Genomic DNA, 24,587 nt, shown 5'->3' with positions numbered 1-24,587 from the left:
TATGTCAATAGCAGGGTATTTCTATGACGCAAGCGAAAAGAAGTAAATGTGTCATAAAAGATAAATGTGGAGAGAGTTCATCCTTGAGAAGAAGTTTCTTTTTTTAAGAAATCATACGGAGTAAATCTGCAAACAGACCACAGATATCGGGCATCCTTCCGGAGAGAGCAAAACGACTCGACATGAAAAAAAAAAAAAAAAAACCAGTGGAAACGTCAATAGTGTGTTATCAACTGTATCTTTCAATTGTGATTCCTACATGATTGTGTGCCTTGTATAAAATGTGTCGTCAGTTTCGTTAAAGACCTCGGGTTTTTTGCTGAAAGGAGATTGAAACTGGAATTCAATAACCTCTTCGAGAATATGTCTTCCTTGCCTTGAAGCAATGTGTTCAAAAGATGATAAAACAAACGAATAAGAAGAAGAAGAAAGAGTATGACAAATCGTTGCTGGGAATGATGTATGAAGTCATGAACGTCTAGAAAATAGAAATGTATTCAGATACTCCATCTAAAAAAGAAGTTTAGCTTAACCTTGTCATGTAACTGTCACATGAGTGAAGTATCTGCTTTGAAAGGAAAACATGCAAATTGTCATAAATCTGCATTTCATTGATTTCTACAAATCATTTTTATTTCTTTCACTTCGATCACGCACTGGACCTTTCTTTTTTGTTCATTGGAAGATGTTCCCTCTTTGATTTTGATAAGCCTCTAAAATGTCATGCAGAGCCTTGATAATCATAGGCTAATGTAGATGAATAGGAAAGCGTATGACACTAACACGAAAATGTGCAGGTATACAGCGCATAATCTCCCCGACATCCTGCTGTCGATATTAGCATCACACTTCTTTTTAAATTTCTAAATGTTGAGTGATATTATCGATGGGTTTCATTGCTAAATCGATGAAAGACAGGATGCAGTACAAATATTTCAAACTGTTTGTTGACTGTAGGCAGGGTTTTTAACGGTTGGAAAGGGCACTCTTGTGCCCAGTAGCTGAGGGGACAGATAAGCGATGATGTATGATTATTATATCTCTCGAAACCTGAGATTTCATCATCATGTAGAGAATGAGAGACAGAGAAAGATACCGACATTAAGATGAATAGAGGCGGAGATAGAGAGTGAAGTCGAGAGGTAGAGGGAGAGAGAGAGGGAGAGAGATATAAGTGAAAGAGATAAGGATGGAGATAGAGAGGGAGTTAGCACCAGAGACAGAGATAAAGATAGAGATAGAGATAGAGAAAGAGATAGAGATTGATATAGAGCTAGAGCTAGAGATAGAGATAGAGATAGAGATAGAGATAGGGATAGAGAGATAGAGATAGAGATAGAGATAGAGAGAGAGAGAGAGAGAGAGATAGAGATAGAGATAGAGATAGAGATTGAGATAGAGATAGAGATAGAGAGACAGAGATAGAGATAGAGATAGAGATAGAGAGATAGAGATAGAGAGAGAGAGAGAGAGATAGAGATAGAGATAGAGATAGAGATTGAGATAGAGATAGAGATAGAGAGACAGAGATAGAGATAGAGATAGAGATAGAGATAGAGATAGAGATAGAGATAGAGATAGAGATAGAGATAGAGATAGAGATAGAGATAGAGATAGAGGTAGAGATAGAGATAGAGATAGAGGTAGAGGTAGAGGTAGAGATAGAGATAGAGATAGAGATAGAGAGACAGAGATAGAGATAGAGATAGAGATAGAGATAGAGATAGGGATAGAGAGATAGAGATAGAGATAGAGAGAGAGAGAGAGAGATAGAGATAGAGATAGAGATAGAGATTGAGATAGAGATAGAGATAGAGAGACAGAGATAGAGATAGAGATAGATATAAATATAGTGATAGAGAGATAGAGATAGAGAGAGAGAGAGAGAGAGATAGAGATAGAGATAGAGATAGATATAGATATAGTGATAGAGATAGAGATAGGGATAGAGATAGCGATAGAGCTAGAGCTAGAGACAGAGATGGAGATTGAGATTGAGATTGAGATTGAGATAAAGATAGATAGACATGAACAGAGAGATAGATAGAATAGATATAGATAGATGTAGATATGTATATATATAGATATATATATATATATATAGTTATATGTAGAGACAGACAGAGAGAGACAGAGAGAGAGAGATACAGATAGAGAGATAGACAGAGAGGGAGAGATAGAGACAAAGAGGGAATAGAGATAGTGTGAGTAACCTTGCGAGTGCGTGTATATCCCTCTGTTTGATTTTCTGTGGTCTGGCCACTTTCCGCTCGAAGCAAGAAGTTAAATGATGATGGCACGATGATTATAAATAAATCAACTCTTTCTTGATTTTACGTAACGAAATTCGTTACTCCCGAAGACATTGATGAGTGCGCCGAGACGGGCAGCCTACACCCTTGCGACAGCACCAATGGCGTTTGCACCAATACGGACGGTTCTTACACCTGTGACTGTCAGCCTGGTTTTGAGTTTGGTAGTGACCCAGACAGCACAGAGTGCTTCGGTATGTTATTTGATACTTTTTATGTCTTTTCATTTTGATATTGTCATTATTAGCGGGATCATTCCTTCAACTTGCCTTGCTAATTCTAAGCCCAATCTAAAGGGTCAAAGTCATAATGCTAACAGCTTTCTGCTCAACTCTTTACATGGAGCCAAACACACTTCATTAGTTCGTATGAATTAACAATGATGATGATAAGAAATCTCTGAAACTTGATACTTGTCATCTAGAGGAAGCATCAATCCAAGCAGTGTTAATAATCCATTTTTATTGATATATTATTATGCATTTGAAGCTTTGCCTCTAACAGAGTTGAATAAAAAGAAGGAATGACATTGTTCCTTCACCGTAGTTCACTGTTCATTCATAGATATTGACGAGTGCTCTCGAGCGGGCGCCCTTTACCCATGTGACACTTCCGGCAACGGAGACTGTGTGAATACTCCAGGGTCGTATTCCTGTACATGTCACAAGGGTTACGGACTCCACCCGGACGGTTTTACATGTGTTGGTGAGTTCGGAATGTCGCTCAGGCGAGATCTAATGTTTTCCAAAATGTAGGCCTCATGCTTAAGATGCATACTTTATGTTTTCTTGTTTCATTTTCATGTTCGTGTGCTGTGATAATCATTTCTCAAACAATCAACGCGTGATCAGGTTGAAATGATATTATTAGCTTTGTAATATTTTGCATGCTTCTAGTGAACAGTCTTCCAAGCCAACTCCGCCTGAGTCAAAATCTTCCGTAACTTTAAATCTCATCTTAAAATTACCCTTGATTGCAATTGTCTTCCATGCTCAAGTCTAGTTGTTTAATCTCACTTCTGTTAGCCCTTCTCAGTTTCTGGAATACTGCCAAACGATGCAATGAAATATGATATGTGTATGAGGTTACATCGTAATGGGTCCTAACTAAGATTGTCTCCTTTCGCAATTATTTTGTGGACCGTACAAAATACATTGTTATCATTATCATTTTTTGTAATCATAAATATTTTCATCTGTGATTTACGTTATCGAAGAATATAGAAAAAAACATCAGAGTCCCAGAGAAGGTAAAATACTGTTACTTTTTTTTTCTTATGGCATTTATAAACATGTCATTGTTATTACTATTAGCAACAAAGCTTTCCAAATTGTAATTGCGTTAACTTCGACGAGCGAAATTTGGAACATTATCATTTTTAGCACTGTATAGAGTATAATTGTGTATGTGTGCGTGGGTGTGCGTGTGTCTGTCTGTCTGTCTGTCTGTCTGTCTGTCTGTATCTGTGTCTTTGTCTGTGCGGGCATATATGATATTAGCACAAAGTACGTCGTTGCCCAATACCCCCCCCCCCCAAAAAAAAAAAACAACAACAAAAAAACAAAAACAAAAACAAAAACAAAAACAAAAACAAACAAACAAACATACAAACAAACAAACAAACAAACAACAAAACACACACACACACACACACATACACATATACAAAAACTACAACAAAGTAAATGTTATTTTAAAGTATCACAGCCAAGACAGAGGAATTGAAAGATGGCAATATTGGTGCATGTTTTGAAAACTTGGAAAATAGTTACACCAGACAATTGATACGTAGAGAGAGATGAGTGCAGCACAAAAAGTATACAGAGATGACACAACCATGCAGCTGCAATATAGCTCGATGATAGACACAGTTGAGACTCGGGCAATCTTGTGGCCACTTGGCTACATGCCTTGCGCCCTCAACGGACAGCGCACCCATAATCATTACTGAACAGTATCGATAACGACACGATCACTGAAGTTGGATGACGGGCATAGTATACGTACACTGCAAAAAGTCCGGTGTTAAATAGTGAACACCGAGCTGGTGTTAAATTTTCGGTGCTCATTTATGGTGTTAAATTAACACTTCCGGGTGTCATTTCCAAATATAAAACTGTTTTTTGAAGAGTTTCTTAGTAACTGCACTTCTTGTTGATTTTTAATTTAAACAACACGATCAAGAATTTTACATTAAAATACTACATTTTTGAAAAAATGTGAAAATAAATTTACACCACAGTAACACCAGCTGGTGTGGTCCTTTATTGAAGCTGGACGGGTATTAAACCATTGATATTAACACCAACAAATAGCAAATCAACACCATGTGGTGTCATTTTTTTAATTAACACCAGTACAGTGTCTAAATAACACCAGGTACAGTGTCAAATTAACACCACGAAGTGTCAAGTGAACACTTTTCAACACCATCGCAGTGCATTTTCTACACCTGTGGGTGTGGTCCTCTATTGAAGTTTGATCGGTGTTAGATTTAACACCCATGGTGTTAAATCTAAGACCGATGTTTTTACAGTGTAATAGTTTAACATCTTCATGTTTGACTGGGTAGTATTAAAAGAAAAAAAAGAGAGAGAATTTGGGGTGGGGGCGATACATGTGTGCAATGATATCTACTGCAGGTCAATATCCTCACCGTGTTGGTATCAACCAACTTCACCATGTTCACGCAACTCCTAGGCCCTGCTATACTTACACCATACACAACTTAACCCTTGTACTGCATGTCATGCCGTACGAGGGAGTAAGTGCAATGCCAATAGAACCGTGCTACGTATGTATGTTTGTATGTGCGTATTTTCATTATTTTGTGTATAATCTAAGTATTATTGTATGCTTATGTGAAACCTAAAGGATCTATGAGAGGGTGCAATATCAAGGCTCGCGCACTTGACTAACTATGAAAGTTTAGTGGAAAATTTACAAAGGCGCTGTTTAATGTTACTTCCAATTCAAAAATTCGGAATTACATGGTACATTGTACTAGAATACGCTCCCTGATTTATTGATGTTTTGTAGATATGGAGATATGAAAAAAATGTAAACTAAAACTTAAGATGTCCCAAAAGTAAACAGTTGATAATATAAAAGTGTGACTGGATTGACTATACTCCGTATTTCAAATAGACAGTAGTGTGAGATAAGAATGAATTGTTTGGTAACAGGGGTTATTATCATTGTCATATTTCGTTTTAGATCTCTTGACAGTGACAAGATTAGTTTTAAAGCATATTGTATGCTAGAAACATGATTTTCTTTTCTTTTTAATGCATAAGAACAAGATCATAAGCGTTGAGTCAGCGAAGTTCCATTATTCTTGTATTTGAAATGACACAGTGAAATACTGCAATGTCTAATAACATAGAGCGGTAAAGCATGAGCCACGGCATTACAAGGAAGCGGGTTGGTATCCTTGGCTTACATTTGGCTCCATATTTCTCAGTGGTCGTCATTAAGAGTCAACTCAAGAGGGAGTAGAGAAAGGATTATGATATCATTCATGGAGGGATAGATTGAATTCATACCAATTATATTAACACTCTCGATACTGCAACTGATTGACAAATTACCCTACATCGACCCGCTGCATGCTATAAGGATTAGAACCAACACTTGCTTTCGGGCGAAAGCTCGGTGGTCTAGTGGAGATGACGCCTGTCCGGTGATCAGGAGGTCGTACGTTCGAATCCTATTCGAGTATGTACGCCCACGATTTTTTTTAACCATGGCTACTACTTAAACACTGATCAATTTAGTGCTTATTTTTTCAAGCAGTTGCAATGAAAACATCTCGACGGAAAAATTTCATGAATTTGAACTCTCGATATTGTTCTGCGTGTCTGTATCCTCCTCTTCTTCACGGAAAAAAAAAAAGAACTGAATTTTGAGTAGTTTGCTTCCACCATAGCTTACGATCCAGACTGTTTCACGGATCCACAAGGCCTGGACTACCGGGGGAACTTAGACCACACGTCCACTGGCATAACGTGTCAAAACTGGCTCTCCACCTCTCCCCACGACGGCCTCCTCAACAACTTTCCTGGTGTGGGCAACAACAACTACTGCCGCAATCCGGACGGGGACTTAATGCCGTGGTGCTACACCATGGATCCTAGCGTGCGCTGGTATTACTGCGATATCGGCACTGCGTCTGATTTCTGTGCATCCCAATGACTTAACGGTCGTACAACTCTTTATGATATCTGAGAAGCAGTTGTTTTGGCTTCAAATTTCGTGTCGTATTCATTTTGGTTTGTCAGAAAATGAAAGTTTTGCTTAATGTATGTCATAGCGAGAGCTCCATTGCCCGCTCAGGGATCTGAAAAAAAAAGAAAAAAAAAACTATTATACTCGTACCAATTTGCATTGAGACTTGTAAAAAATTGCTTAACGATACCTGGTAAATTGTTATCACTTGCTTTCGCTATATTTCGTAGTTTTGCTGTCTATTCTAGTTGCTTTTTTGACAGTTTTTTGTGCCATGGTGTAATCCCCATGTCTGCTATATATACATTATATTGTGAGACAGCAAAGTAGTCATGTGGTTTTGGGAAAACATTTTGTTTCAAATCTATGATTGTTTTTCTTTCAAGCGAAAGAAGTTACAAGCAAATTCACTGGGAAATAGTAAATAATTAATCACCACATAAAATGCAAGCTACATGTAACAGGAATGGAATCGCGAGAAACGCTTTAATTGTAATTACTGTGGCATTTGGCGATTTATCGATCAGTTTGGGCGGGTTTGTGCGTATGAGCAAAATAAGCGGGCATGGCACGCCAAAGACTGAGTCGGTAGTGTGAACGTGGGACATAAAGAGTTAAAGTACCTTAAGTATTTAGGTTATTGCATAATATTTTTTGAAAATCTATTCACTTGCACATGAGAGACTGATAGGCCTTATTGTCAGCGGTAAGATGTCAATTTGCGTAACCATGTACGATATTCTAAATTTGGAATTATTCAGTAAATTTATGGCGTATATCGGCTTGACTCTCCTTTTTGACGACTATGGTGTGCGATTATGCTGGATTAAAGGTGACAACAAATCTGATAGCAATAAAACAAAGGAGAAAAAATCAAGCAAATGTCACATAAAGTTTGTTGCAGTGCGACGATAAGATTCAGATGGGTTGGAAGAAGTGTAATACGAGCATGATGATTTATTTGACCTGTTGACATGTAGGTGCGTTCTATACTTCTGCCGAAACAGCTTACATGAATTTCTTTACAGGATGACATAAAAACAATGCGGAATTTTCATACAAAAATCATGACTAAACACTTATTTCTTTGACAACGGCCTAGGGACAAAATGACAATTTACTGCGTCTTCTACTTTTTTTTTTCTTTCACTTCACCCTGCCTGGAGTATCACATTATACGGTTCCATGACGTTCGCTCCTGCGTCAATTGCTCCAATATAATAAATGCACGCTAAGCCAAACATAATTTCTGCCAACAAACATGACCCTAACCCTAATCCTAAGCCTCACTGTAAGCTAAAGCTAAAACCCTGTCATAACCATGACCCTATACCCTTAGTCCTTGGACAAAATAAAACCGGAACAATTTTCTCAGGAGCAAATGCCGTGTCACCCATTTATAAAGTCAACTTCGCCTAAATAGAATGAACTAATAGCTTCTATACGATAGTCAAAATTCACGTAAGTCGAGGAATTTTCTCCGGTTACATTAGATTTGATAAATATACATAATCTATCTCTCTCTTTCTCTCTCTCTCTCTCTCTCTCTCTCTCTCTCTATATATATATATATATATATATATATATATATATATATATGTGTGTGTGTGTGTGTGTGTGTGTGTGTGCGTGTGTGTGTGTGTGTGTAGTTCGCAGTTTAGTTATGCAGAGTGACCAGTGCATGTTTGATAACTAATTGGATCTTATAGATCTTGGATGGGTAGACCTCCCAAACATATCCTGTTTAATTAACGGTGATTAAATTATGCATGATCCTTACATGGATTTCGCAATTCTGAATTAACTACAAGCAAACGAATTTTTCGTTTTTCAGAGGATCTGTATATATGATCCCCATTTTTATTTTCATTTCTATACATACTTAGTAAATGACTGTATATAAAAATGATATGGGTCATTAACTTTAAACACACCCTTGTTACACATATCCTAATGATAATAGTTATGAAGTGTCTTAGATAAATACATTTAGTTTTATCAGATATTGTGTTAGCTCAACTCATTTTATTCTCTTTATATTAACCGTTCAAGATTATATTTTGGTATTACTTGCCAGCCAGTCAGATATATGTTCATAAATAACAAGATGCTATCCGTGAGAAAACCAAACAGAAAAGGGAGAAAATTAGGAAAGGGTGATAATCAATATAATAAAAAGGCATTGTCTAATATCAAAATAGGAAGAGAAAGTAAGTCAGGCACGTTTTGTGTTTCATCCAGTCTTTTTCGAAATAATTTTGATTTGCCGGATAAAAAAAAGCACCTGATGGTTGAGTTGGAAGAACAGAAGAATCAGGTTTTATATGACATACATTTCTTTTTTTTTTTCAGATAAACGTCCTCTTGTGAATTGATATCTATAAACATTGAGTGTGGCAAGCGCACTGAAGACAACAGTGCGAGATTGTGGAACCTTTTGGGCTCAAACAGATGTTTCAGCATCTTTTCAATGGAAGAATATTACTTACTCTTTTCTTAAGACAGCAAGAAAAGCAGGAACTTTCAGCCTGATACGACAAAACGTGCATTGAAAAAAACGAATTCCTAAGTGATGCGCTAAGAGCAACAAGTTGTATTTCAACGGAGTCCTTAAACAAAATAAAGTAAACATTCTCTTCAAAGTCTAACGAACCTGAATGTAAACACTCGAAATTAAGTATTGGATATTTGAGACCAGCCTGAGTTGCTGTTGTTTGTTTCTTAAGCAAAGCACCGTGGCGAAAGAACTGCATGAACCAAACGGGCAAAACTAAGGCACATGACGCGTTACGTAAATTATACGTAACAGCTGATCATAGGCAACTAAAATGGTCTGCACGTCACATCTTAATGGACTATAGTACATCATGGAGTAGAGAAGATTCGAGAATGTCGGTTTGCTGTTTAATTTAACCGATTAACAGACATCTTCTGAGTGGCTAGTCCTATATAAGTGACATGACATTTGACAAAAAAGGAAAACAGATTAAGTATGAAGGCTATTAATTAAAAACCAAGCTCATCGCCAAAGGATGCCATGTGGTTACAAAACAACTTTAAAGTCTTTATAAAAACGGTAAGAATTCGAAAGCCTTTTTTTCTAAGTCACTCATAACGACTGCGCATTATATGCAAATTAAAGAAATAGAAAATCACACCTTGCATGACAGTAACAACGATTTGATCATTTTGGTACCTTCAAGCATGCTTTTGTGTATCCAGGTTGTAAATATACATCTTCGTTGTGCTTTGGATCTTAATCAAAACGCCCCTCGAGAGCATTTGCATTCATCATATACATTCTTGTATATTCACAATTATACTTACTTATAGAAATTAAGTATGATATGTGATCTGACTGATTCCATTTTTTTTTTCACAAACAGCAACAAATCGTTAAAAAATCTACGTACCCCTATTTTCAGCCTACAAGGTCTAAATACAATTTTGTCATCGAGCATTGTCATAGAACAGCACGAGGATAATGCATAACAATACATTGTACTTCCCAATAGATATGAAGACAGAGAAAGTGGAGTAAACATCAGACAAGTGCTTGATCAGCTTCAACAGCAAGAATAATTCTAACGAAAGCAATCCGCTCTCCAACGTGGAATTGCCTCACACTTTGCGTATGCATTATCAAAACAGATCATTTTGCAGAGTTCACTATTTTTGAAACTAAACGCAGATATCCACAAACAAAAGCTCAAAGGCTGAAAACAGGTTTTCAGCCTGATACAGATTTTGCTTCTACACATAGTACTAACTTTTTTTTTCTTGCGAACATCATTATAACTACTACGTTTCATATTTGTTACACATATGGGGTGTTGCAAGAAAGTCGAGTTACAATCGATTACAAATAATTATATCTATTGAAGCTTTTGCAATAGATAGATCAATTGCAACTTGCAATCAATCGCAAAGTTGCAATTGATTTGCAATCAATTATATTGCAGGATTTACTATTGATTTGGGGGATTTGCAATCGATTTGCAATTGCAACTTTCTTGCAACACCCCCATAGAGTGTACGTACCCCATGCATCGTCGATAATCAACCCCTTCCACTCGTTTATCACATACGACCTTCATGCATACACAATACAGTAAACATGATTAAATGACATCATACTGGTAACTGACAAGTTGTTCACCCATAAAGCACTATACTAATTGCGTTATGATAACATGAACTAACATCATGCGGAATACATCCGAAAAGCACATAAAGGCAACATTCAAATGTTTGAATGCTGAGAATTCCTTGCCAGGCCAAGTCACACTAACATAACAATAAGAGTTCATATATAACCATTCGATTTGCTGGACGTTTTAAGCAACACGTAAGATATTCGGCCACTCTCAGGTCATGCGACTGCACTGAAATTTGTGTCATAATGCTGATTTCAAATTCATTTACGTCGATGTAGGGCAATTTGTCAATCGACTGCAATAATGCTGAATTGTGGTGATAGTGACATGAATATCACAATATATCTAGCATGCCTATAAACAAGTATCTGATCAACATGATAATCATTTTCAAGAATCCATAAAGATAATACACTCGAGTCATCACGTTATTTCTGTTGTCATTGTTTTCATTTTCGTCAACCAAGAAGCTAATAATAACATAAGCATGACAGCCTTGTCACCGTCCCTGCTGGACATGGCCATGTAAGTTTTGCGATTGCAACGCCAACTAAAAAGCCATGTACATGATCGCTATATGTCATAACTAAGAATCTACACGGGTTTTGTGTGGTTTGTTTGGTCTGTTTGTTTTTCATTAGAGCTTGATGCGGACAGGTATTTTTTTTTCTTGTACAACTAACACGCTGGTGCCGATAACTCTCTTTAGGTTCTTTATTATTAGTATGATGCTAGTAACCAATGTCAGAACAAAAGAACGATGAGAATTTTAGAATTATTGTTTCGCTTAACTTAACAAAAGTAATCTAAGCCAAATTTCTGAAAGTATACAAGTAGCACTTCATCCTGTGTAATTTACTTTGGTTCTGTGAGTCTGGATTTTGTACTGCTTTCTACATTTTTATGCAGATAACACGGTTTGAGGATAGTGACAGAATGTTCTCGAATAAAAATGTATGCTGCCGTATTAAGTAACACAATTTTAACTGGGCCAGTCAACATTTATATATCTATGTGATGTGTGACGTCACTGTAGTGGGTTGAAGATTGGGGCTCACTGAGAAGATATTAGAAGAGTTGAGAGGAAAGAAGAGCTGATCAACCGACGACTTCAAAGGATTATCGGAGGATAATTCTGCACCTCATGGTTGCACGTTGCCGGACTTGATGGCTTTTACTTCGCGCGAGAGCTGGCAAAGGGCACATGGTCCGCACAGCCACGTCATACAGCAATCGTCCATGAGTGTGCCCTGTTATTGTGACGTAAAAAACAACAGTGAAAAGAACAAATATACAGAGGAGACGTTTAGAACAAGTATTTCAGCATTCTAAATCAAAAGGTGGACATAATAATCAACGAGTCCCAAGAGTGCATGTGCAATTGTGTAAAATTAAGTGATAAAACAAAACAAGAAAATGAATGGCAAACTACAGTATCCTGAAATAATCTAGACACTCTTTTTTCTCGAGAATCGAAACCTAATGGATACTTCTACATCTTTGGATAAAATTTCATAGAATTTACTCAAAGGGAAACGAACCCAGGATTCAAGAGCGCGCTGTTGCATAGGCCCGCACTATGAATCACATCTGCCACATTCCGAACGTCGAAATTAAACCGAGTCATAAGGTATGTCGAAAATGGTCGGAGTAATGTCAAACTCAGTTTGTATCTCGATTTGGCCATTATTCCCGGCTGGTTCCACCTCACATGTGGATCCTTTAAAGACAAGGTTTGCCTGCTAGCTAGCCGCGGAAACTTGCGTGTATCAAGTACTGTACGTGTAGTGGTCGACGGATTGCTGTGTAAGTGTAAAACTAGACCTCGACCTACATATTCGATCGGTCAAGTCCATTAAACAAGTAGGGCCTGATTAGTTGTTGTACTATAGTAATACTTACGATACGTACCGCGAGTAGTGAACGTTACGACTAATCAACCTGTACAAAAGAGAGCGTTCGCAATACTCTCCGGCCATCAACATCGATTTGCAGTAAACTAGCATAACACCGTCGATCTCCGTAATGAAATGGCGACCATTATCACTCTCTTGAATCCCAGTTCCTTGTCCCTTTGAGTGAAACTTAACTTATTATATAAGTATTAGAATAAGGCTGTCAAGGTATTGAATATTTGGTTGCGAAAGCGTAACATGCTACGCAGAGGGGTGATATAATTATGTAGCTAAAAGTTGCATACAAACAAATTACATAACACAACGATTTTTTTTCTAGGGATCTCCAATTTCTGTACAGATAAGTGAAAGCTCAATACATTTTTTTTCTCCTTTTTTTTTTGTTCAGGACTTAAACAGTTACTTTGCGGATGGGAACAGAGTATACTAGTTTGATAATCGACAAAAAAGACTTGTTTGTAAAACATTCCTGTTGTAATAAGTCGTCGAAGACTTATCAGGAGATTATGCCGGGTTTTTTGTATTATTTTCATGTGAAATTTTGACCAATATCAGTTGTTTTTTTAAGCAAAAAAGTTGAATTTAAAGTTATGTGTTATTTACTGTTCACAACATTCTTTTTCAATATTAAACGACACTTTGCTCAACTGCTCTTTAACTACAATGTCGCACAGAACACAGATTGCAGTTCCCAGATTCAAAATGGAATGAAAAACCATTGGACCTGTTTCGGAGCTATATCTGACCTGAATGTTATGACGACCACGGACTTGCGCCCTCATCGCCACCAAAGCGCCAGGTACACAGATGGGCACGCAACAGTTCTCGCCCATGTCCTGAGCGACGCAACACTGGTAGCACGTTCCGCAGAAGAGCCCAAGCAAACCTTCAAAGAGAAAGAAACCAAAATCGTCTTTATTGCGCACTGCCATCACAAATACGGCTATGCAACCAATTAACTGATTGATCAACGTATTTATTATTTTTTTTTTGCTAACCATCATCAATGCATTACTTAAATCTAATCAATCTTTAATATTCCTTACTTTAATATCATGAATTGAGTTATGACTTGAATGATTAATTCATTCAAATATTCTTTATTATTTTTGTCATCCATTCACGCATTTACTAACTTATTCGGAGCTCCCTTTCCTATATATTTTACAGGCAATTCACGTGTTTCGCATTGTCTAGTCATTCGAAGGAGAACTGTATTCACCTGTCGTGGGCGCATTGTCCCATGTTTTGCTCGCTAACAATGAGCTATTGCTTTCTTAGCCGAAACCAAGTCATTATCTTACTGGATTTTTAAAAAAAAAGAAAGAAGAAGACTTACATCCGGGGACGTCGTTGAAACACTCAAATAGACCAGAGCTCCAGTCACGTGGTACTCCACGTGGATGTAGTGGATTGCTTATAGTGGTCATCTGTTAAGATAAGGAGAAATATCCATCTCGTGTTATCGGGGACAGGAAAGAGAGTGTTCTGTTATTTTTCTAGACCGCTCTTGATGTGAATGGAGAGGACTTTCATTCAATTTTCTATTTGATTCTTCAAGACACACTAGAATACAAGGAATCAATCTCCATGACTCACTTACACATACATGGTATACACATACCCAAACAGGCATGTTTACACATAATAACAACCAAAACATCGTTTAATGAACAAATTCATGATAGAGAGATCAAACGGAAATGAAGACATGGTTTCCATGTTTTAAATTTTAAAAAAAAAGATTTCGTGCAAATTTAATATGCGGTTGCGAAGTAATTTGCTTATCAGAGATAACATCAAAAGACTGAGACGAATTATATTGTCAGCAAATAGATGAAAATTGGGAGCACTTTGTCGCCGAATGTTTCACATCGAATCGTATCTCCTATCATATCATAATATCATTTCATCGTATCACCAATTTTCTCTGTGCATTAATAAATCGATCACAAAAGCGTTCTCAACACATGGTGTGTTGTTCTCAGCCTGATCCAGACGTGGAACTATGAAACTCAGATCATGACCTTGGAATACACTTGTAACATGGACTGTAAGTGTCATCTGACATTGTAGGGGTGTGTGCGGGGGGGGGGGGGGGGTGGGTGGGTGGGATGTGGTTGTATTGAGTTTCGATTAGCATGTTTGTATGTGCACAGGTGTCCTGCGAGCGTGTGTACATATCAAACAACGCTTTCGCTTCTTCGAGTGATCGAAATGCTCACAAATAACACAAAACATGAACAACATGTTTATATTCAATATAAACCATGGTCTGAAAATCGATTAAACCAAAATGTAATGCGTGCATATGATTTTATAGGCCTATACTTTATGTATAGGCTTATGCATACAAATAGACAGTCGAACCCCTGGCCTGCTTCGTGCACTTTTCGCACAAGGACAGTGTACACTAGTAGTGCATGAGAAACAACGGCAATGCACCGTTTTATTATTATCATAGTTTGGACACTGAGATCCCATGCATTCTCTCTGTCTCTCATTCTAGTGAACGTGATGTGACTTGTTAGAATCAAGTCAAGATGACTCACATGCACCACAGTTGTAGTTGTTGGTTGTTGCACGACAACAGGAGCAGACATGGTTTCCTTTTATGGTGCTGCCAAAAAAAGAAAAAAAAGAAACGAAGAATTAGATCATTCCCGGCGTCGAAATTACCAGTAATAATATTTACTCTCGCAAATACACTGTTTATACAAGATCAGAATGAAAGAGAATACTGCGTAATTACGTTATAAAAAGACTTGAGGGACATCGAAGTGATCTCGAAAGACTATGCATGATTCTGTATTGTATAGTGTACAACACAATATGGCATCGAAACATGCGGGTAATTATAATTCAGTATAATGATAAGACACCATAAAATAAAATAAAAATTGTAGTGTAGCTTTAGCGTAGACATCTACATTATCGTGTAGTCTAACATTATCATACAATGACATGATATTGAAGGGAAAATTTCAAGTGAAAATGTTATTGGAAAACTGCTGACAGAGTGACCGGAATGACTCAACTGTGAATATGAGACTGAATCCTGGAATGATTCCATGAACTGTGACAATAATCATGTCTACGTCACTATGTGCATACAATCGAACGAGGGCAATGTACTGTACAATGGGAGGCTTGCGGTTGCATTGTGCGGTTTACTGGAAATTGGTTTACACTTATGCTATCTTTTCACGCGCAAGATGCATTTATTTTTCTTTTCTTTTTTGGTCGAAAATTGATTTTTAAGAAAAAATTTCTTAAAAAGACAAGAGCAGCTTTGAAATGCACTGCTTCGGTTGTATTGCACTCATACTCTTTAACAAAGATATGTCCTTCCTACTAAACCAAGAAAAACAGGGGGATATAGGAAGCGTCTATAGGCAACAAGACATAATTTCCTTTAATGTAAATACCCATTATCCACTTAAGGCTGTATGTTTTCCGAGTTTGGGAAGACATATTCTACCCACCGCCCTGAGCGGTAAATGTCGAATGGACTATGTCATCGTGTATGTGGTTTTGAAACCAAGGGCCTACAAATATCGTACGATCATAGCAACACCAACATACACGGAATAAACACGGGCAGGCATTATCGCTTGATGCATGGCATTAGCAAGGCTCTATGAGTTAATAGTTTATGTTCAGCTCTCTCATCCATATTATGTTTATAGCGCACGTGCTGTAGATCAGTTGTTTGAACTTTCATAGTGCATGGATCATCATGGTCGATTCTACCTCTTTGCAGATACTATTACACTACAAAACATCTAAACATCATAACTTACTGGACCCACGTTTATGTGAGGAGTAGGTCTTTAATGTCCCAACAAGCACTTCTTTTCATCTGACTACTTTGTTTTAGTTTGTTTCTTTGTCTTGTGTTGTGTAATAACACCATGAAATATTATCATTACTTTGTTCAGTAAGACTAGAATCCCATCTTTGTGTTTCATACCAATGTGGAACAGACTAACATAAAACTCTGTAGAATCGCAACAAAAGGAGATAATCTAATTGATTATAACGAAATTTCATCATCTGGAACGCACTCATAGTCAAAAATTACTCATTTTCAGAACTTTTATCAAAACAATGAGATTAGTAATATTGATATTGAAGAAAGCTCACTTGCCCTTTGACAAAATTCCAATGCTGCATACACTTACTCTTCACTCTCTCTCTCTCTCCCTGAGTCTCTTCATTTCTCTTCTACAACCTACCCCTCTCCACATTTCGCACCCCCTGGGATTTGGATACCCTATACATAAACCCCTCTGAGCTTGGGGCAAAATATGACGAAACTCACGGCGCCGTCAGTAGGCTGTCTCTTATATCTTATGAACACACACAAACACACACACAATTGTGTGTGTGTGTGTGTGTGTGTGTGTGTGTGTGTGTGTGTTACACTGTGCTATACGAGTGTGCGTGTGTGTGTGTATGTGTGTGTGTCCGCGCGCGCGAGCGTAGATAGTGTGTGAATGTACATGATGTTATATGTGTGAGTGTACCAAGCGTGTTCGAAAACATCTCTCGGTTGGGCCCCTCCCATCTATAGGAGCGCACAAGACTTCATGAGATGGGCAGGCCCGAAAGGTTATTATCATATTATTATTGTTAATGACGAAGAGATCAAATATTCGGTGTTATAAGGGCAGGTCAGCACGACCATTACGGCACATTCGAGCCCCCACAGATCGACTGAACACGGAATATATCAGACCATGGTGAAAGACAATGGTGTTTCAGTATACTCTCCTCCTGTATTTCTTTCTGGTTATTTCGTGTTTGTTTGTTTGTTTGTTTGTTTTTTCGTTTCTTTGTGTGCTTGCTTGTTTGTTTGTGTTTTTTCATGCACAGACAACCCCAACTATATGGAAACGCATCATACAATATACCCCGAGTCGCGGAAGTCGGAATTCTTGAACACACATAGACGTGTATATACATTCACACAGACACACACAAACACAAACACACGCACACACAAACACAAACACACACACACACAAACACACAAACACACACACACACACACACACACACACACACTACACAAATGTACGTATGACCTGCGTAATGTGCGCGTAAACCGTGTTTCCTTAACTTTTCTCCGGCGTCCTATCTGTACTCCATCTTTACTCTGCGTGCATTCTCGTCCCAAATGGAATTACATGTAATGCATTTTCGTCCCCTGCAGGACGCTCGTTGGGCCCCTGCAGTCAATTATTGCCGCACGCAGTACATCTTACACAATATCTCGCGGCATAATTACTTGACCCTATCAGCAAGTGATCAGTGAGTGCAACGCAAACGGGGGAAGGGGAGGAACAGATCCGTCGCTTAAAGACCATCCATTCATTATCTTTCCTAGATTGGTGGCGACCTCGATCCCCCTCAAGAAGATCTTGGGGCTGCGATTCATCAGACTTTCAGGATTACAATGATGGATGTTCGTGTTTGTTTTAGCTGGTACATTAGAACAGTTGAATGGCATCAGGAATACTATACGGCTTTCTAGAGAGAGAAGAAGATTCTTCATCGCTTCAGAGTGATCTTAATTTATTCAAACGTCATTATGGCCCAATTAATCGGCAAGGGATGCAAGTCGAGTCTGCGAGTGAGACTCGTGCCTGTCTCCTGCTCGCTTTCATTCTTCATGACGAGCAATGCAAAGATCAACCTTGCTTCTCTTCTTACTTTATGCAGGGTGACTAGAGGTTCATTAAAGGGAAAAACTCAACTTCGTCTTGAAATTTAGATCGGAATTATCGACAAGTTAATAGTATTGAGTAACTATCCAATCTTCTTTAGTTCTTAATCAGAAGAAGCAACGAGATTGCTCCAAAAGTTATGTTAAAATCTGGGGAAATTGAATAATAGATAAATAATTCTCCTGTCAAAGGTCACCATCTGACCTTTGCTACAAATTTTACTCGAATTTTGTTCCAATACCGTGATCCAATACATGTCATATATCTTTATCCATTTAGTTAGATAATCTTGATAATGATTACATGGGGAAAGGTTTGTATTCTTATCTGGGTTCCACGCTGATTATGTCCGAAATAAACTTTTCTGAAATGATTTGAATATCTGAAGTGGGGTTTTTTTTTCCTACCGATGTTCAGGAAGCTTCCGACTTTTTTTGTGTAGAGCGTTTCTTGTAGAAGAGATTCCCTTTAAAACATCACTATGTATATAATATATATATATATATATATATATATATCCGCTTAAACCATGTTCATTCTAATTCTCATCACATCACCAAAGCAAGACCTTACATAGTTCTTATATCTGTTATAAACGCTGCTCCAGTACATTTCCAGAGGTACACATACAACAGATCAAATTAAGGTGCCACCGGGGATTTGCTATTTTGCCCATGTTCTTTCTTTCATTCGTTCTTTCATTTCGAGAGGGGGAATTATACTGAACAGAATTTCTTTCTAGTTTAATAATGAACCTCTATTTCCATTATTAGTGACTTAAAGTGAAACCTGCCATTTTGATAGTTTGAATGGTAACCGCCAACTATAATCGAAGGTAAGTGAGTGTAGAATAGCCATGCTGTGATTTGTTGCCTTCTATAGGTAATTATTATGACTGTCTTTTCAACGTAAGCAATGCATTACGTGGTATATTTAGATCAACACATCAAGAAAGAGACAGTCGTCTTTGACTTGTCGTTTTTCTGTGCGCAGTATGTGAACTATTATATAAGGATCTCCTTTTTAAGAGAGGACTTGTCGGCTTGTAACTTAATTTACAGGGTTTGCACCACACAACATGAACACGACCACGTTGTGATGAAAATACTGCTAATTATAATAACAAAATAGACATTATCCCCATCCCCCCAAAAAAATGAATCACTGATTACTTTTTTTTTCATGACATATCTAGCAAGTGTCTAGCTCAACAAAACTTCTTGAACAGAGTCATTGAAGAGAAATTGAAAAATGAATATTATGACGAGTATAGATCGTGTTGCGGTATCACTTTAAAAATCATAAATACCGAATGGAAAAAAAATAGGCAGATATACCGGAATCCGGAAAAAATTCTTAATGCATGTCCATATAGGAGATCTAATAATATTCGACGACGTCATATCGTCTACTTTTCTTGTGTGGTTGCAACCGATATGACCATTCTTGATTTTTATTCGACGTTTCAGTTTGAATTTTCTACTCTTCAGCTTGTGACCATGGAGGTGAGAGAAAACCTCCTGTTGTGACATTATCACCCCATTCACTGAAGTGAGCTAGGGCAGTGAGGGGCGTATTACTTCAGTACATAACTAGGTGTGGAAAAGGTATACACTGTATTCATTGCTTGAAAACGTTCTCTCTTTTCTGCCTTTGTGTTCCTTTGTCTATAATGCACAGGTAGATTTCCACGAATACATCCCTAGGATTGTATAAGTTATGCCAACTTTCTTTTTGTTGTTTGGTTTCTCCCTTTCACCTTTCGTTTTGTAAATGTGAGTTCGTAGCTGGTAATGGAAGCTTTACAGATCCAGAAAGTTATGTCGGCGTGGGCGGGAACCCGACTGTACGGCAGTCATGGTAGTTGAAAGGTCATGATCCAGATGAAAGATGATCATGTGTTCAGTTTCAGATGGCTCAGAAGTTGTTTTGCCTCTTTCTTGTTATCATACTTCTCAGCAAATAAATCTACTTTCACATGCATTCAGCAAGGCCCGTGTTAGTCTAATGTCAAGTCTTATCTAAATGTTTGCTTGTCTGTTTGTTTGACTTACTTTCTTCAATATAATTTCATACATAAATCTAAATTCTTTTTTCAGTAATATCACAGAAAACTTCAATATATTGATTACAATGTGCATGATTAGAAGAAAGAAAATAAATGTGTTTTATATAATTTCATTAACAAAATTTAAATTGTATTACCAAATTTGCAAATAATTACATAAGAAATTATGCAGAAGGACTGCCACAAAAGCGGATACTTGAACATGTGGCAGCCCAGGAAACCTACAAACATAATAGGCCTACATACTTTGTTTAGCAGAATGGGGAAAAGACCTGAAAATATCATGCATTGGTTTTATATTCTAGTGCATAGGTGATATGATATAAACACTATGATAAGATGGTGATGGTTAATGTAGAGCTTAATATTTAACATATTACATTTATTAAACATATAGTACACACAAATGTACAGACCTAAAAATGTCTGCTCTGTTACTTTTTGGTCGTAAATTCGAGAACTGTAGGCGGAAACGCAAATGAGTGCTTGTCATTTCTGCCAATACATAATATGTTTTGGTAATCAGACCGTGAAAAAGGTTTATGACGATAACAGAAAGACAAAGGACACCACATACATATGACACACAATTGTTCCAGATTATTGGTATTTTGGCATATTGATATTTCAACACACACGCATACTCATAAATATGAATATGTTGGCGTGGGTGTGTTTTTATGTGTGGCAGTAGAATTTCTTTTGACAAACATTTGGATACGTGTCCACGAATCCAATTATCACCCAGTGGTTGCCACTCCTAACATTATTTTGTGTTTCCCTTTTTGGTGATACTATGATTCACTTCAGTAGGCGTTATAGCGTTGACATTGATATTGATTTGACACGGGACATTGCTATTTTGATGTATTTCAAGCGGCGAATGAATCCCCGGTAGGCATAATTTTGTCATTGCCATTACTAACCGCATTTATGAGTATCTTATGGTGTTCCCATCGGAGCTGAATTTCTCGGTAGTTCTTCCATAATATCTAATCGAAATATGAACTAATGAGTTTATTGGTATCGCACCTTACCCACGTCAACGAAGGGCAAACTTGTTTTCACAATAATAGGAAATTGACGTACACATTCACCATCTGTGTTCAACATTTCACTCGCAAAAAGTTGCACAATCTAAAAATCCATTGCTTTTTTTAAAGCCTTTCATTAAAATAGTATAACTACCTTACCTATAAATTGAAAATAAGATAAGGCAAAACAAAAACTATGTTGCTCATTCAAAGATTATAATTATTTATTATAGGTTTTCCCGGCCAATTTTGCACTTTTGTCCGTCGTTTTGATAGAAGGTTCATTCAATTTAGCCAAATCCTCGTTATCGCACAGTCTGTCTTTCAAAATTGCAACTTGTGTGTTCAATTTAGCATTTCGATCAATTAAATTTGCACATGTGGCTTTCGAAAAAGGGCATTCATATTGGCCGGTACTTTAGGTTCATTCAACTTCGCCATCACTCGCCGAATAGGGGTTTTCAAGTCATTCAATATCACGAATGGGCAATCAAATTCCAAACATTTTCATTCAAGTCTACGTCATGTTATTTTTTTTTTTGAAAAAGTGAAAAGATTTAAATGAGTACGTTGTATTTCTATGTGACTTTTTGTTTTATCCACACAGTGTTAGGTAGTAAAAGTATCATTTTTTTGACCCTATCTATAACTCGAGTTTGTTGTTCTAGGCATCTACGCTAAATTTGCTAAATTGAATGCAGCAACAAGGAATTGGACTGACAAAAGTGCGAAATTGGCCGGGAAAATATAAATGAAAGCGCAATCCACGCCCTTGTTTCCTTAATAGCCATACACATTCAAAACACACATGCCAAAAAAATAAAAAGAAGATCACACACACACACACACACGCACACACTTACACACACCAATACACAAGCACATGGTCATTGTCAAGAACATCGCATGTATTGATTGTCTCTTGTCCTTGGACGCCTAAAAATCATAATGCGGCACAATTATTGATTGTTGGACTGCAGGGATGTGTGTAACAGTCATATTTACATAATACATCGTATATTTTTTATCTTTGGCGATGGGACAAATTTGTTATATTTCTGTACATACACAGCACACACACACACATACACACACACACACACACACACACACCACACCACACACATACACACACACACATGTGTGTGTCTTCTTTCTGTGTTTCAGATTCGCGCATGAAGCAGACAATATCTTTCCACCGAGGACAGTACAAAACACACGTAACACAAGACAGAGAGAGAGAGAGAGACAGGTACACACATACGCTTTCTTCGTTTCAGGCAAATGCATGTAGCAGACGATGCAACAGTAGGATGAAATCCCGGGCAGCTCGGGTCAACTGAATTGTCACTGACATTGGAACGCGGCGAAACACATTCCCCACAGCAGTTTCCCTTGAAGTGTACGTGAAAAAACAATCAAGCACCCAATCCCATGGGCTGATCCCATCACCGACACACAACCGAAGTCCATTTTGAATGACATTATGTATATGCTGCGTGAATTTTGGATTGAAGGGGTGTTCCTCTGAATATGGGACCGGTATATTCCAAATTTACCCCTCTCCCACGGGCCCACGCCCTTCCCTACCGCTGCTTCTTCGTGATAACGAGGGAGTCCCTCGCTGCATATGGAATGGCGGCGGGCGTCTGTATACCAAAGTTGAGAGTGATGTGTTGAAGGCAATACTCTCACACTTATACAAAAGCATCCGTGCTAACTATCACTGCTATATCAAGCAATCTGGGAATAGGTCTGTCTACCTCTTACTATGATAGAGACCAGAGAATGAAGACACAAGACTGCCTGCATATTTAATTGCTTGCACTTTTATCCTGGTTTGTTTGAATGGCACGTGATGGTACGAGTTAAACGGTGAGGTAACATGTTTTCTCCTTCTCTGGCCTACTGCAAGAATTGTACAAGAGATGTCGGCGGAAAAAAAAAATAATGGTGTAATATAAAAGAGGGATCACGTACCACGATCGAATTACTTGATTGGGAAGAATGTCAACTTGCTTGTGATGTCAAGTACCGGTATACCCCCCCCCCCCCCCACACACACACACACAAGACAACAACAACAACAACAACAACAAATGTTTCATTCCCACGAACACCATTCATATTTGTTTTGACAAAACATTGGCTTTCTATAGCGAACGCTTTTTACCGCTTTCGCCACGTTCATATGGACATAAACTTTCATTCAGATATGGAGAATGACCAAAGAATGTTGAATAATTGTTAAACGACATTATCACTGGACAATACTACGGTATCATTAATCACAGTGCAAGTACGTACCTTTATCTTGTGGAGCTCGTCAGAGAAATAAACCTGCCTTGGAATGGAATGCCGCAGTAATAATAAGAGATACTCGATGTGCCCAGGGAGGTGGAAGAGAGCTGATGTGCCCGTCACGTACGGCAGAAAGCAACGCTCGCCTCAAATCCAGCCCGCACTTTATTTCTTGTTCTCCTCTCATTTTGCCTTTACTGCACAGCAAACCAATGGCGAGCCTCCATACGTGCTCCTGCCAGGCCGCGCCCTAAAGTTAGTCTCCTTTTCAGACTGACAAAAAATGTCTGTGTTCATTGCCAAATATTACGCTGTCGTAAACTATTGTCATTAAGTACATAATCGTGAACAATGGCAATGAGCTGACGTTATCAAGCTAGCTAATTTTATGACGGATGAGAATACTATTGCTTCCTTTAATTTTATATCCTATTTGAGAGAAAAAAGTTTCAGTTCCAAACATATTTACATTCGACATTATTCTCGGTTTCTGTAGTGTACGTGTCGTGAATCAGTCACAACAATCTTGCAACTATCAGTCAGGAAAGGTGACATCGTCATTTGTCGATCAGTCAAACAAGACATCATAAAAGGATATCATTAAAATCTACATACGCAGAACTGTACTTATAAGCGTATTATAGGCCTTACTCTCAATATCTTCGGAGACATCACTTTTAACATTAAATCACCTTTTTTTGCCATCATCTGAAAGATTATCTTTGTTACAATCCACTTCGTCATCATTATTTATGACAACAAGATCATGATTATGAATGTGATGAATTTCTCATTATTATAATTACAAATGACGTCAGCATAAACACGATCACTTAGACC

At 37.8% G+C, this 24,587-nt stretch overlaps 1 protein-coding gene across 1 annotated transcript; it reads right to left on the bottom strand.

The window, feature by feature from the left end:
* Positions 1–11,442: 11,442 nt before the first annotated feature.
* LOC139712688 (cornifelin-like) lies at positions 11,443–23,865 on the bottom strand. The gene is made up of 5 exons (XM_071624490.1): positions 23,754–23,865; positions 15,165–15,232; positions 13,952–14,042; positions 13,359–13,498; positions 11,443–11,946 (listed from the first exon to the last, which is right to left on the bottom strand). Exons 2-5 carry the CDS (start codon positions 15,213–15,215, stop codon positions 11,839–11,841), a joined length of 390 nt encoding a protein of 129 aa, XP_071480591.1. The 5' UTR covers positions 15,216–15,232; positions 23,754–23,865; the 3' UTR covers positions 11,443–11,838.
* Positions 23,866–24,587: the final 722 nt, after the last annotated feature.

Source organism: Diadema antillarum, unplaced genomic scaffold, assembly GCF_040938485.1.
Source record: "Diadema antillarum isolate AM-2024a unplaced genomic scaffold, OU_Dant_1.0 seq00001842_RagTag, whole genome shotgun sequence".
In the NCBI taxonomy this organism is placed as follows: domain Eukaryota; kingdom Metazoa; phylum Echinodermata; class Echinoidea; order Diadematoida; family Diadematidae; genus Diadema; species Diadema antillarum.
Note: the sequence above shows the minus strand (reverse complement) of the source record. Positions and strands in the feature narration are given on the sequence as shown.

Excerpts from the sequence above, each read along its gene's own strand:
- LOC139712688 (XM_071624490.1), bottom strand. The coding sequence starts at position 15,215 with ATGTCTGCTCCTGTTGTCGTGCAACAACCAACAACTACAACTGTGGTG. Across the intron at positions 14,043-15,164 it reads CAACTACAACTGTGGTGCAT|ATGACCACTATAAGCAATCC; the intron begins GTGAGTCATCTT and ends TTATCTTAACAG. Across the intron at positions 11,947-13,358 it reads GTGGTCGTCATAACATTCAG|GGCACACTCATGGACGATTG; the intron begins GTCAGATATAGC and ends TCACAATAACAG.